A 13,750-nucleotide genomic window follows, 5' to 3' on the forward strand; every position below is an offset into this window, starting at 1 on the left:
AAGCAACAGCAGCAGCAGCAGCAGCAGCAGCAGCAGCAACAACAACAACAATGACAACAACAACAACGACGACAACATCTACACCAAAAACCAACCGAATGAGACCAAATGTTAGATTGGATTGCAGCCAGTTTACTCATTAACTCAAAGCATCCGTGAAACCTAGGCACACCATGGGCTATGGTGTGCTCTACACATCCTGATCTTAAGTTCCTATACTTAAAGTAACACTTCTGTCATTAAAGAGGGATAGGCTGAGCTGGTGCCTAACAAGTTGATAGGGGGTAGGATCTGGAGGAATAAAGAGTACCTTCTAATGGCCACAGAGTTTTCTCAAACTTAAAATATTTTTAAAACCAATAGTATAAGGGATGCATAATTTTAATGACATAGTAAGAATGCACTCCTAGATTATATACTTGAAAAAGATGAATTTGCTGCATAAGTGTATTACATACCTGTAAACATGTTATTATTGAAAGATTATGCTTCTTTCACATGTATGAATGTTTTGCCTACGTGTCTGTGTGTGCACTATATGTATGTCTGGGCCTGTGAAGATATGAGGGTTCTAGATCGCCTATAATTAGATTTGAAGATGCCTTTGAGCTTCTTTGTAGGTGTTACTGTAGGTTTCAGGGTTTGAAGCTGACTGATGTTGAGGATTACCTTTGCCCTCCAGTAGCAGACAGGTTACCTTCCAGTATTATGAACTCTGGTTAGTAGTGTGAAGAGTCTAGTTAGACCCCGGCTCAACCTATCCCCCCCCCCCCCCTGTGATGACAGAAATGTTATCTTCAGAAGTCAGTCCTGAACATCAGATTGTGTAGAGCAACCAATAGTCTTGGCACTGGCTTGTGATGGTCAAGGTTTTCTATAGGACCCTTTGGATAATGACTCAACAGGTTGTCACCCATTCCTGTTGCTGGATTTGTAACTTGGTGGCACAAGATGTCTAAGTGGAGCCTCGTGTCATGTTAGTTTTTGGCTCCATATGTATTCCATACATATAGGAAGCTAATAGAGTAGCAGATTTCCATTTAATTTTTTCAAAGGGACTTTAGTGTTTGTTGTCCCTCCCCTTATTTCCTACTTTACCTAGGCTTGCATGCCAGGGCTGTGGGTGCCTGGTTAAGAAAAAGAAACTGACCCTCTTCCTTATCAAGTATGAATCTGTGTGCCCATTCCAACATGCAGCCAGCAGGTGACCAGGATACACTGGAGAGAGTGATCAACTCCAGTCAACATCATGTTGATGAATATGAAAGGAGGGTAATGGGGCTTGAAAAATGCGAGGGAGGTAGAAGTGTGTACCCTTTGCCTCTACCCATTTCTCCTGGTTCCCTCTCATTAACCCCTCCTATTCTAGCTTTTATCTCTTCCCAACACTATACACTCCTTCCTCTTCCTGGGGCGATATTCTTCTGCCCCCTAGTTCCCTAGTAGATAGTCAGGAATCCTGTGTGGTTATCCAGATTGTAGTTCTCATATCAGATACTTAAAACCTAACATCCTTAACAGCAGACACATGAAATGTTTGTTGTTTTGGGTCTGGGTTTGCTAAATCAGGATGATTTTTTTAGGTCCCTCAGGCCAGTCTTAGGGTTACAGATTGCAATGGCTTCCCTTACTGCCCTCAGTATTCCCTTTGAAGGCCATGCAAATAGATCTACTTCAGCGTCAACATTGACAGAGCTTTGAACAAGCACTGAGGGGGCTGGGCTCCTAACAGTGGAGTCTGAGGGGGGCACACATGGAGCATAAGCATAGGGTACAGTCCGTAAGCCAGCTCCATTGTGAGCTCAGAGCATGTCACTATGGTGGTGCCAGTGCAGCTGTGTTACTAGGTGATGAAGTATAGTTCAGTTAACCCTGAACGAGCAGGTCTTGCCTACACTTCTTTGGCAAGAATTGGTGATTTTAGCAAACTCTTATCGTATAATTTGGGAGGTGGAGAGTAGCTAAATGGGAGGGAAGAGAGGGTAAGAAGGTCCTGGGTGGCCCTAGAGCTCCATAATGGAGGAAGATTTTGAATATGATGCTCTGGCATTGAAGTTCCCCAGAAGGGGACGCTGGTACACCCGTCTGTGGCGCTCCTGTCCTGGTTTTGGATGCCTGCGTCAAAAGAAAACGACGAAATTTCCCCTCTATCTGATCGGGTATGATCCCGTGGGTCGATTACAAAGAGCGGCCTGTGTTGGGGACGTGGAGAAAATTGAAAGTATGATCCATGAGTGTCATCATCATGTGGATGAATCTGATTGGAGGGGCAGGTAATGGGGCTTCTAATTGATGAGGGGAGTGAAAGGAGGAGGGTAGGAACTGTTAGGGACACTCAGGGCTAAGGAGGAAGACAAATCAACTTCCAGGGCTACAATCTGAGGGTAGAGAGTGGTCATACATAGGCTCATTTTCACTGGGGACCCCTGGGTTTTATACCTGCTAAATGCTCTTAGTCGTATGAGACCTCCACACTGTGGAACAGCAGCTCCTAGGCCTTAATGAAACTACATAATTTTATTCTTATGTTAACCCTTACATTTTGTAAACATACAAAAAGACACACACATTCACACACATAAATACCGTTGATTTGCCTCTGTGTATTTTCTGTGTACCATTGTGATAGAACCTGGTGCAGGATCCCCTGGAACTGCAGCTATAGACAGTTGTGAGCTGCCCTGTGTGTCTTAGCAATCAAACTGAGTTCTCTACTAAACAAAACTAGAGCTGTTATTGCCAAGACCCCTATCTAGATTTTCTTTCTTCTTTGTTGTTGTTGTTGTTTTCTGTTTTTTCATTTTTATTAGATAGTTCATACATTTACATTTCAATGTTATGTCCTGTCCTGCCTCTTCCATCCCACTTCCCACTCCCCCTGTTTCTATGACGACTTTCTTAATACATAATATGATGCAATATAATAATGTATAATATAATATAATGTATATGATACAATATAATAATATAGTATAAAATAATAATGGATCAAAGACATTTAGAACTGGAACTGTGACCATGCTCCCATGTAATCACCTTCTGTACTGTTGTTTTTACATCGATACACATGTGAAGGACAGAGATTGTCCTCATCTCACTTCCTGTGCCCCACACGTGTGGAGCTTAGGGTGTGGTGGTCAGAGACAATGTCGACTGCTAGTTATGTTGTACCACCATGGGGTTCTAAGGCCTGAGCTCAGGCAAGCAGGCCTCCCTGTGGGTTCCAGCCCATCGTCCCTCTGTTCTGGAGACTCCACTCAAGCAAGTCCATGGTGTGCTTTATTTACTGTCTTGGAGCACACTGATCCTCACACTTGTAGGCAAGTGAGCTTTGCGGATCCCCTTATCCCAAGATCAGCAGTCAGGTTTTCAGGACAAATGCTTTACCAATTGAGTTTTAACAACTACCCCAGCCCCTCATTCCTTTTTCTCTGTGTGTGTGTGGGTTCTTACCATGAACCCCCTTGCTCATCGTCCCTCCTCCTCTTATATGAGGGTTCACCCCCACCCGTTTGCCCACTCCTTCCGGATTCCCCGCCTTAGCATTCCGTTCCACTGGGGCTAGAGCCTTGGCAGGACCACGGGCTTCTCCTCTTATTGGTGCCCAACAAGGCCATCCTCTGCTACATATGCAGTTGAAGCCAGGGGTCTTTCCATGTGAACTCTTTAGATGAACGGACATCTGGGTTCTCTCCAGCTCCTGGCTATTGTAAATAAGGCTGTTGTGAATGTAATGGAATATTTTTCTTTGTTTTATGTTGGAGCCCTTTTTGTGTATATGCACAGGAGTGTGTAAAGCTGGGTCCTCCAAACAGATTTCCAGAGTTGTCCCAGCTTGCTCTCCCACCTACAAAGGAGGAGTGTTCCTCCTTCTCCAAATCCTCGCCTACCTCTGTTGCCTGAGTTTTGATCTTAGCCACTCTGACTGGTGTGGCGTTGAATCACAGGGTGGTACTGATTTGCATTTTCTCTGATGACTAAAGATGTTGACCAGTCATTTAGGTTCTTTTTGGCCATTTGATATTCCTCAATTGAGAATTCTTTGTTTAGCTCTGCTCCCCATTTTGTAATAGAGTAATTTGATTCTCCGGAGTCTTAACTACTTGAATTCTATGTGTATATTGGATGTAAGCCTTCTATCAGATGTAGGAATCATAAAAATCTTTTCCAATCTGTTAGTAGCCATTTTCTTCTAATGACAGTACTCTTTGCCTTACAGAAGCTTTGCAATTTGATGAGGTCCCATTTGTTGATTCTTGATCTTGGAGAATAAACTATTGCTGTTCTGTTCAGGAAATTTTCCCAAGTATTCCAGGCTCATGTATTCTAGGCTCTTCCCCATGTTTTCTTCTTTTAAGTTGAGTATATCTGGTTTTATGTGGAGATCCTTGATTTGCTTGGATTTTAACTGTGTACAGGGTGATAAGAAAGGTTTGATTTGCAGTCTACATGCTGAGTGCCAGTTGATTCAGCACCAGTTGTTGAAAAAGCTATCTTTTTCCCACTAGATGGTTTTAGTTCTTTTGTTAAAAATCAAGTGACCATAGGTAGGTGTATGGGTTCATTTCTGGGTCTCCCATTCTATTCCATTGATCTACTTGCCTATCGCTGTACCAGTATCATAACATTTTTATCACTATTGCTCTGTAATACAGCTTAAGGTTAGGGAGGGTGATTCCCCCAGAATTTTTTTTCTTGTTGAGTATAGTTCTCAGGATCCTGTTTTTTTGTTAATGCAAGTGAATTTCCAAATCGCTCTTTCTACCTCCATGGGGAATGGAGTTAGAATTTTGATGGAGATTGCGTCGAATCAGTAGATTGCTTTTGGACAGATGGCCAATTTTATAATGTTAATCCTGCCAATCTGTGAGAATGGGAGATCTTTCCATCTTATGAGATCTTCTATTCTTTCTTCAGAGACTTGAAGTTCTTACCGAACAGGAATTTCACTTGCTTGGTTAGAGTCACACTGGGTTATTTTATTTTATTTGTGATTATTCTGAAGGTGTTGTTTCCCTAATTCCTTTCTTAGCCTATTCATCCTTTGAATAGAGAAAGGCTACTGATTTGTTTGAGTTAATTTTGTATCCAGCCACTTTGCTGAATTTGTTTAAGGGGGCATCCTTGACTACTCCCTGATTTTAGTGGTATTCCTTCAACTTTCTCTCGATTTAGTTGGATGTAGGCTATTGGTTTGCTGTATATTGCTTTTCCTATGTTTATAGTAAGCTTTGAATTCCTGATTTTTCCAAGACTTTTAAAGGTTAGCACCTCATTCTTATATCCTGTCTTTATGGTTGAAGGGGAATCGATGACACACCAGCATATTTTCCCTAGTTCACATGCTTCTTGATCATTTTGTTATTCTAAGATGTTAATTAGTCTTTAAGGTGGAGCTTCATATAAAGAATACAAGAATGAAGTTTAGTTTTAAAATATTCTTCTGTTCATTGAATATTTTCTTTAAAAACACTGAATTGTCCAATGGTAATTTTTCATTCTGTCAGTCCATTTATTCCCCACATGTAACTTAGATATCCCCTGTGTAGAATACACATTCTAATATCTCTCAAGATCTTCCCATTTGTAAAACTTTATTTCTCTGCCCAGTCAAGCTTCCTTACATTTTATAAATTTAAATATAACATGAAATGAACATTACTCTTTGGAACCCTCCTTTCATTTTACTGAAACTCTATGAATCTCAAGCAAGGCAGCTATGCCACCATAGGTTATTACCTTGTAACAATATTTACCTGATTTTGGTGTGAGTCCATGGGCACATTGATCAATATACGGCAAAGCATGAGGTCCTGGTTTCTATACCGAGTATAGAAGTGTTACATATGGGCATAAAAAATGAAATGTGAAAATAAAAATAAAAGAAAGTATTGAGGACTGAGGGCTTACATTTTTGTTCACTGTTAAAAATGTACATAGATGCAAGTGACCGGTAAAATTGCCACTTACCTGTCGATTGTGACATATTTTGTTTAATGTAGGCCACAATGGGTTGCATGATAATTACCTTTAATTTTGTAAAGTGCTAAAAGTATTGCTAATTATAGTTGTAAAATAATAAAAAGGATAAATGACCTTCCATTCTTAGAGAGGGTAAAATGTGAATGAAAATGAAGGTAACCACAATGGATAAGATAGGAGGATTAAGAAATGTAAACTTCTTTTATATGAATTTTTTTATGTGTACTGCTGATAAAATCCTGTTTTTCTCTCACAGAATAGTTCTGTTTGTTATCACTAGGAAGAGAAATCATTACCATGATCAGGAAATGCTGAGCTCTCAGGAGCTGGAAATGCTTGTAGTGTTGTAGCAGATTTCTTCCCCATTCGAACTGAAACATCAGAGTAGCCCCTATTAAGATATGTTTAATGTTCATCCCTTGGATGGGGACATGGAGTCATGGAGCTCCTGAAAATACCGAGGAGTAACTAGTAAGTTCCAGATATTAGAGTATGACTTAAAATCAAGCTGAGATCAATTTGGGAACTTTTCTAGGATTCAGACAGGCTGCTTTGAGCAGCGAAGAAGGTCAGGATAGAACACCTGCCTTAAATAGGAAGAGTCATGTACCATATCCCTAGCACAGTAAATGAACATTCGAGTAGACCTCAATAAATAAGAACATTGTAGTTACTTTCTTCCATCAGATAGAAATCACCTTCATATTATGTAGTACTTACAGGTGATGATAGTCTTACTGGGAATTCAGAGATGTTGCTAAATGTGTTTTCAATTTGCAGGACATCGCTGCATTATGCGAGTGCCCACAACCATCCAGATGTAGTGACACTGTTATTAGAAAATAAGTCCAACATTAACATCCAGGATGATGAAGGCTGCACACCGTTGATTAAGGTAGCTATTGGCCATCTGTTTTGGTATGAAATGGATTAGAGGTGTCCTTGTTTGGTTTCTGTTGTTGTGAGAAAACACAGACCAAAACTTACTCAGGAGAGGAAAAAGTTATTTAGCTTACATTTATTCATCCCAGTTGATCCTCATGGGAAACCTGGTCAGGAACTCAAATCAGGAACTGGGGGGAAGAACTAAACTAGAGATCAGGGGAGAATGCAGCTTTCCATGGCTTTTACCCAGGTTTGCTCAGCTTTTTTTTTATACAACTTTGAACTCAGGCATGCCCCTACCACAAGACTTTGGGCTTTCCTACTTCTGTCTAAATAAAAAAAAAATAGTTCCACACAGTGCCCCAGAGGCCAGTCCAATTCCTCAAGTGAGGATCTTTCCAGGAGTATTAAGCATGTATCACATTGGCAAAAAGAACAAAATCTAAGCAAACAAGCAATCTCTGCATTGTGACAGCCAACCACACAGACCTGAGTGCTTAGGACATCTAGGTGGGTTGGTAGAACCCCTTAATTCTACCACTTGGAAAAAGATGTGGTGGGGAGATCATTAAATGAGTCAAGCCTGGAGTATTTAAGAAGACCTTGTGTCAAAATGGAGGGAAAATATGAATAACTAAAACTCTGTCTGATTTCAGAGAAACTATTCAGTGCCATTGTAGAAATGTTTCCCTTGGATTCCTTGAAGTGAAGATGTATTTCTTTGTACAATTTCCACAGACTGCGCAGCGGGACAATACACATTGTGTTTGTGTATTGCTCAGGCACAATGCTAATCCAAATTTGATGGATTACAGTGGGAATACAGCCTTTCACCATGCCATTTCCAGGGGCAGCATAGCAATTGTAAAGATGCTCCTGGAGTACAACGTAGATATTGAAGCCAAAACAGAGGTAAAGGTCATTCAACTTCATTCCCAATGCACTTCTAGCTACTTCTAGCTGGGACACTCAGACCTATTTTCTACATGCAGAACCTCAAGCATTCTCACTGAATGTGTTCAGAGGAACGCTTTTTCTCTTTAAATATATATATATGTGTGTGTGTGTGTGTGTGTGTGTGTGTGTGTATTTATAATTAGTGCCAAAAAACCCACAGAATAGCATATTTTGTCTCAGCGTTGACTTTAAGTTTGAAATTCAAGATTATAGGCTTTAGGATTACACACACACACACACACACACACACAGACACACACAGACACACACACACACATACACACATACACACACACATCACATCACATCACATCTACACCAACAAGGAAAAGAAATACATTTCAAGTTTAATGATTGTAGAATATATAGAACTGGGTTGCTGCTAAGAAGGTATTGATGTGTGTTTGGCTCAGGGATGAGGGCAGACTGGGAAAGGAGAGAGGTGTCAGGCAAATTAGAAAATCTGATCATTGAGAAAATATACAAAACATTTTTATGATTTTCAAAAGTTTTGGTATTCATAGAAGATGCTATTGCCCTTGGGAGATAATTCTTACTTTAGAAAAGAAATATATTTGGAGTGCAGATTGAGAAACTCTGCTCCAGATACCTCTTGAGCACACTCCTTCAACAGGGGCATACCAAACTTTATATTTTGGGGGTGTGTCCATGGAGGTCCTAGTTTTTGGAGCTAAGAAGATTGGAACCATTGAGTGTTTGGGGAAAATTCTGGAAGGGATTGGTGTTCATATGCAGTGTTGTGTAGACAAAAGATGTGTCAAAGGGAAGAAGAGAGCTGTGTGTGGAAAGCACAGCAGGTGTTGTAGGAAAAATGATGCCTTGTGACTCAGTACAGTGTGTGTTTATGTTCACAAAATCTGTGATGAACTTTCAGTTGAGAAACAAGTTGTTTTATAAAATGTAATATTGTTTTCTTTACAGTATGGCTTGACACCACTGCAACTTGCAACATATGAAAATCAGACTGAAATGATAAACTTCTTAGAATCAATGAGTGCAGATGCACAGGCCGTGCAAGTGTCAAACAGGTACAGTTTCTTCTCTTCTACAATCTTAGTGTTGTTCTTGATGGTGAGAATTGCTTAAGTCAGGAATATTAATATGATATTAAATGATTTGAAAAACTCTGAGAGAAATATTTAGAAAGCTTATTACACACGAAATATGAGCTAGAAAAGAGACTGTTCCAACACAACAAAAGAACAGCAGTACCAGGAGTACTACATAGCTCAGTAGTTCAGTTCGTGAGTCATGAACCAATACAAAGAATAAGCTAGATCAGCTGTTGGTCCACTTCAGTATTTTTTATTTTGACACAGTTTGCCACTGAATTAAAGGTCATGTGTGTCATTGGCAAATGTTCTACCATGAATAAACACCCCCAGTCCCTGAGTCTGAAATTTTATAATTTCTGACCTTAAAAATGACAGTATAAGCCATATCTTTAGAATTATATGTTACATAATCACAGGTAATAAATAGTGTTTCCTAATGATCTGTTTGAAATGTCCAATGCAGTAGAAAACTACCTTTTGCTAGGAGGTGTTCGGTAAACTTTCATCCTGTAATTAACTAGCAATGTTGGTGATATTGCAGTCCAAGACATTTTTGTGTCACATTTCAGATGGAGCTTTTAATGTGGATATATAAATAGTTCATTTCCTTCCACATATTCTGGTATTTTAGAATTATAAATCTTCTCCTAGATTTTGTGAATGTTTAGCTCTAAAAAAATTGATCTTACAAAGCTATATTCCCTTCCATATGAAATAAAATTATTATGCTGAAATTCCCTGTTTAGTACACATGTTTACCTAATGTTTATGTTGAGCCATTATTTCCAGACAACAGATCTGTGCTTTAAGGTGAGCCTTTCTAGAGAGAGCTCACTCTCCTTTCAAAACTTAATGCTCTTTGAAATATTTAATTTTATTTTTTCTTATTCATTTTACATCAAACTCACTGACCCTGTCTCAGTCTCCCTATTCCACAGTCCTTTCTGGTTCCCCTTCCCCTTCACCTCTGAGCAGTCATGGATCCCCTATGCATCCCCACACCCTGGCACTTCAAGTCTCTGCAAGGGTAGACACTTCCTCTCTCTCCAAGGTCAGACAAGGCAGCTCAGCTAGAAGGAGGTATCCCATGTATAAGGAACAGCTTTTTGATAGGACCCATCCCAGTTGACTGGGACCTATATGAAAATCCAGCTGCTCTTCTGCTACATGTGAGTGGGAAGGTGTGAGTCCAGCCCGTGTATTTTCTGTGGTTGGTGGTTCAGTCTCTGAGAGCCCCAGGCGTCCAGGTTATTTCACTCTGTTGTTTGTCCTCTGGAGTTCTTATCTCCTTGCAGACCTGGAATCTTTCCTCCTAGTGTTCCCTAAGAGTCTACTGCCATACATCCCTGAGCAAGGCAAATATTCTCTTTAGAGTTTTTAAGAGGGAGGGAGGAGAGAGAGAGAGAGAGAGAGAGAGAGAGAGAGAGAGAGAGAGAGAGAGAGAGAGAGAGAGACAGAGAGAGACAGAGAGAGACAGAGAGAGACAGAGAGAGAGACAGAAAGAGAGAGACACAGAGAGAGAGACAGAGAGAGAGAGAGTCAGAGAGAGAGAGATTGATTGATTGATTGTGTGTATGCATGCTTGAGCTTTTTAGTTTGTGTTCTATTTAAAAGCTAACCATGCCTCATGTTTTCTCTTGAGAAAGTCGCAAGGATACCAGTCAACAGTCATAGTGAATTGCTGAAAAATAAATTCAAAATTGTTTGACTAGACCTGTAGTTCCATGAATTACATCCCAGACTGTGGGAGGTAGGAGACACACAGACCTTTGTGAGTTAAGTACAACATGGTCTATGGCGTGGGTTTCAGACCAGCATGGCTACATAGTGAGATCCGGTTTCAAAAAACATTGTTTGTGAACATCTAAACTAAGATACTGGGGACTGAAATATAAAGGTCTTCAAATGCTCGCTAAATGTTTTTCTTATGAATAGTACAATAACCATAACTTATAAATCTATGCCACAGTGCAAGAACACCAGCACATAAAAAAGAAGTGAAGCATGTAAGATTTTTGGAAGGTAAGATTTTTTATATCATATATAAATTTACTATATTGTAGCTGGTCTTATTCACCCTAGATAAAATAGTGCGGACATTTTAGCTCCTCTCCTACTGTGACCACACAAGGCAGCCCAGCTAGCAGAAAGGAATCCAAATGCAGGCAACAGAATGAGAACCTGCCCTCACTTCAGTAAACCAGGAGTCCACATGAAGAGCACGTGAAGCTGCACGTCTGCTACCTCTGAATATGGGGTCTATGTGCAGCCCTGACGTGCTCTTTGATAGGTGGTTCAGTCCCTGTGAGCCCTCATGGGCCCCTGTTGGTTAATCTGTACGTTTTCTTGTTGTGTTTCTGAACCTTCAATGGCACTGTCCTCCTTTGAATTCAATATCCTTCCCCCAACTCTTTCACAAGACGCCCCAACCCCCACCTGATATTTATTTGGCTGTGGGTGTGTACATCTGTTTCTATCCAGGGCTTGATGAAGACTCTCAGAAGAATTATCCAAAGCTTCTGTCTGCAAGCATAGCAAAATATCATTAATGGAGTCAAAGACTGGCTCTCTCCCACAGGGTGGGTCTCAAGTTGGTCCAGTTATTGGTTTGGTATCTCCTTAATGTCTGTTCCATTTTAACCTGCATATCTTGGTGGTAGGATAAATTTTGGGTTGATGTTTTTCTGAGTGCTTTGGTGTTCTCCTCCTTCTCCTGGAAGTCTCCCCTGTGTACAGAAGATGACCACTGAAAGCTGCATATCACCTGCTGCTAGTAGGCTCTGCAAGTCTCAGCTCCATAGATAGACTGCTAAGAGCCCCCATGGTTCCTGGTCTTTGTTTCACCACAGAGATGCCTCTCCACTGGTATCTTCTGTCCCAGCTCCCACACCACACCTGCTCTGCACCTTAGTTCCCCTCCCCATCCTACAAATTTCCCTCCCTCAATCGAATCCTGATATCTATTTCATTTTCCCTCCTGAGTGAGATTCACGCATCTTCCCTTGGGCCCTCATTACTTAGCTTCTTTAGGTCTGTGCACTGTGGCCTGGTTATTCTGTAATTTATGGCTGCTAAGGTCCTCACCTTTAAGTGAGTACATACCATGCCTGTCCTTCTCGGTTTCAGTTACCTCATCCAATATGATGTTTGCCAATCCCATCCATTTGCCTGCAATTTTCTCAAATTCCATGGTTTTCATAGCCGAGTATTATTTCATTGTGCAAATATACCACATTTCCTTAATCAGTTTTTCAGTTGTCTCCTGTCCATGGCTATTACAAGGAAAGGTTTTATGAACATAGTTAAGCAAGTGTGCTTGGGTGGTATGGTGGAGCAAGTTTGGGGTATATGCCCATGATTGACATAGTTGTGTCTTAAGGTAAAAACTATTTCAAAATTTTTGGAAAAAAAAACCCGCCAAATTGCTTTTCAAAAGGGATTTTAGGGGTTGGAGATTTAGCTCAGCGGTAGAGCACTTGCCTAGCAAGCGCAAGGCCCTGGGTTTGGTCCCCAGCTCTGAAAAAAAGAAAAAGAAAAAAAAAAAAGAAAAGGGATTTTAATGTCTCTCCCACCAACAATGGAGGAATGTTCCCTTTGCTCAATATCCTTGTCAGCATGGCTGTCACTTGAGGTTTTGATTCTGGCTGCTCTGACTGGTGTAGGATGGACTCAGCGTCCTTCTGATCTGCATTCAGTGATGACTGAAGATGAGCATTTGATGTCTCACGGCCTCCTGAGCATCCTCGGCTGGGAATGCTTCGTTTACCACTGTACACCATATTCAGAATGGTTTATTGCTGTCTAACTTTTTGGGCTTTTTATATATTTTAACCATTATTTCTCTGTGAAGTGTAAGACTGATGACGATCTTTTCCCAAAATGTAGGCTTCTCTTTTGTCCTTTTGATGGTGTCCTTTGCTTTACAGAGGTTTTTAAGTTTTGTGAGTCCCCATTTATCAATCATTGATCTCAGAGGCTGGGACAGTGGTGTGCTGTTCAGGAAATTGTCTACTGTACCGATGTCCTCAGTATATTGAAGTTTCTGTTTCAATGTCAAGGTCTTTCATCCACATGAACTTGAGTTTTGTGCAGGTTGAGAAATACAGATCTATTTGCATTCTTCTTCATGCAGACATACAGTTACACCTGCACCATTTGTTGAAGAAACTTTCCTATTTTCCCCATTGTGTGGTTTTGCCTTTGTCAAAATCATGTGTTGGTAGGTATGTGTGTTTTTTCTTTGATTTGATTCCATTGGTCAACTTTTTGTTTCTATACTAATTCTATACAGCTTTTGTTATGATTGCTCTGTGATATGTCTTGATATCAGGGATGATGATACCTCCAAAAATTATTTAATTATTCAAGATATCTATCTATCTATCATCTATCTATCTATCTATGTATCTATCATCTATCTATCTATCATCTATGTATCTATCAGCTATCATGGGTTTTTTGTTTTTTAAAGAATTGCTCTTTCAAGGTCTGTAAATAATGGTCTTGCAATTTTGAAGAGAAATGCATTGACTGTGAAGATGCTTTTTGTAAGATGGCCATTTTCACCTTGTTAATCCTATCCATCTGTAGTATAGGAGACCTTTCCATCTTCAGATGTCCTGTTAATTCCTTTTTCAGAGACATAAAGTTTTTGACAGGCAGGTCTTTAAGTAGCTTGATTAGAGTTGTACTGGGCTATTTAATGTTATCTGTGGTTACTGTAAAGGGTTTTGCTTGACTAAATTTTTCTTATCCCTTTTAACTGTTGCATGAGGAAGGGCTGCTGGTTTTTTGAGTTAATCTTGCATTCAGACACTTTTCTGTAAGGGTTTATCACCTTTGGTGTAGGA

At 40.3% G+C, this 13,750-nt stretch overlaps 1 protein-coding gene across 3 annotated transcripts in view; it reads left to right on the forward strand.

Moving 5' to 3' along the window:
* The first annotated feature begins 1,837 nt into the window (after positions 1 to 1,837).
* Positions 1,838 to 13,750, forward strand: part of LOC148000441 (uncharacterized) — a 52,623-nt gene continuing 40,710 nt past the window's right edge. Inside the window, exons 1-5 of one of the 3 annotated variants that reach the window (XM_087589338.1) lie at positions 1,838 to 2,159; positions 6,763 to 6,877; positions 7,606 to 7,779; positions 8,767 to 8,873; positions 10,870 to 10,922. In XM_087589338.1, coding sequence (XP_087445464.1) covers positions 2,017 to 2,159; positions 6,763 to 6,877; positions 7,606 to 7,779; positions 8,767 to 8,873; positions 10,870 to 10,922 — 592 coding nt within the window. In that variant the 5' untranslated portion in view covers positions 1,838 to 2,016. Of the gene's footprint in view, positions 2,274 to 6,762; positions 6,878 to 7,605; positions 7,780 to 8,766; positions 8,874 to 10,869; positions 10,923 to 13,750 lie in introns of all 3 variants that reach the window. The other 2 variants (XM_087589337.1, XM_087589335.1) reach the window with 2 other exon arrangements.

This window comes from Rattus norvegicus, chromosome 16 (assembly GCF_021556685.1).
Source record: "Rattus norvegicus strain SHRSP/BbbUtx chromosome 16, alternate assembly SHRSP_T2T, whole genome shotgun sequence".
Lineage (NCBI taxonomy): Eukaryota > Metazoa > Chordata > Mammalia > Rodentia > Muridae > Rattus > Rattus norvegicus.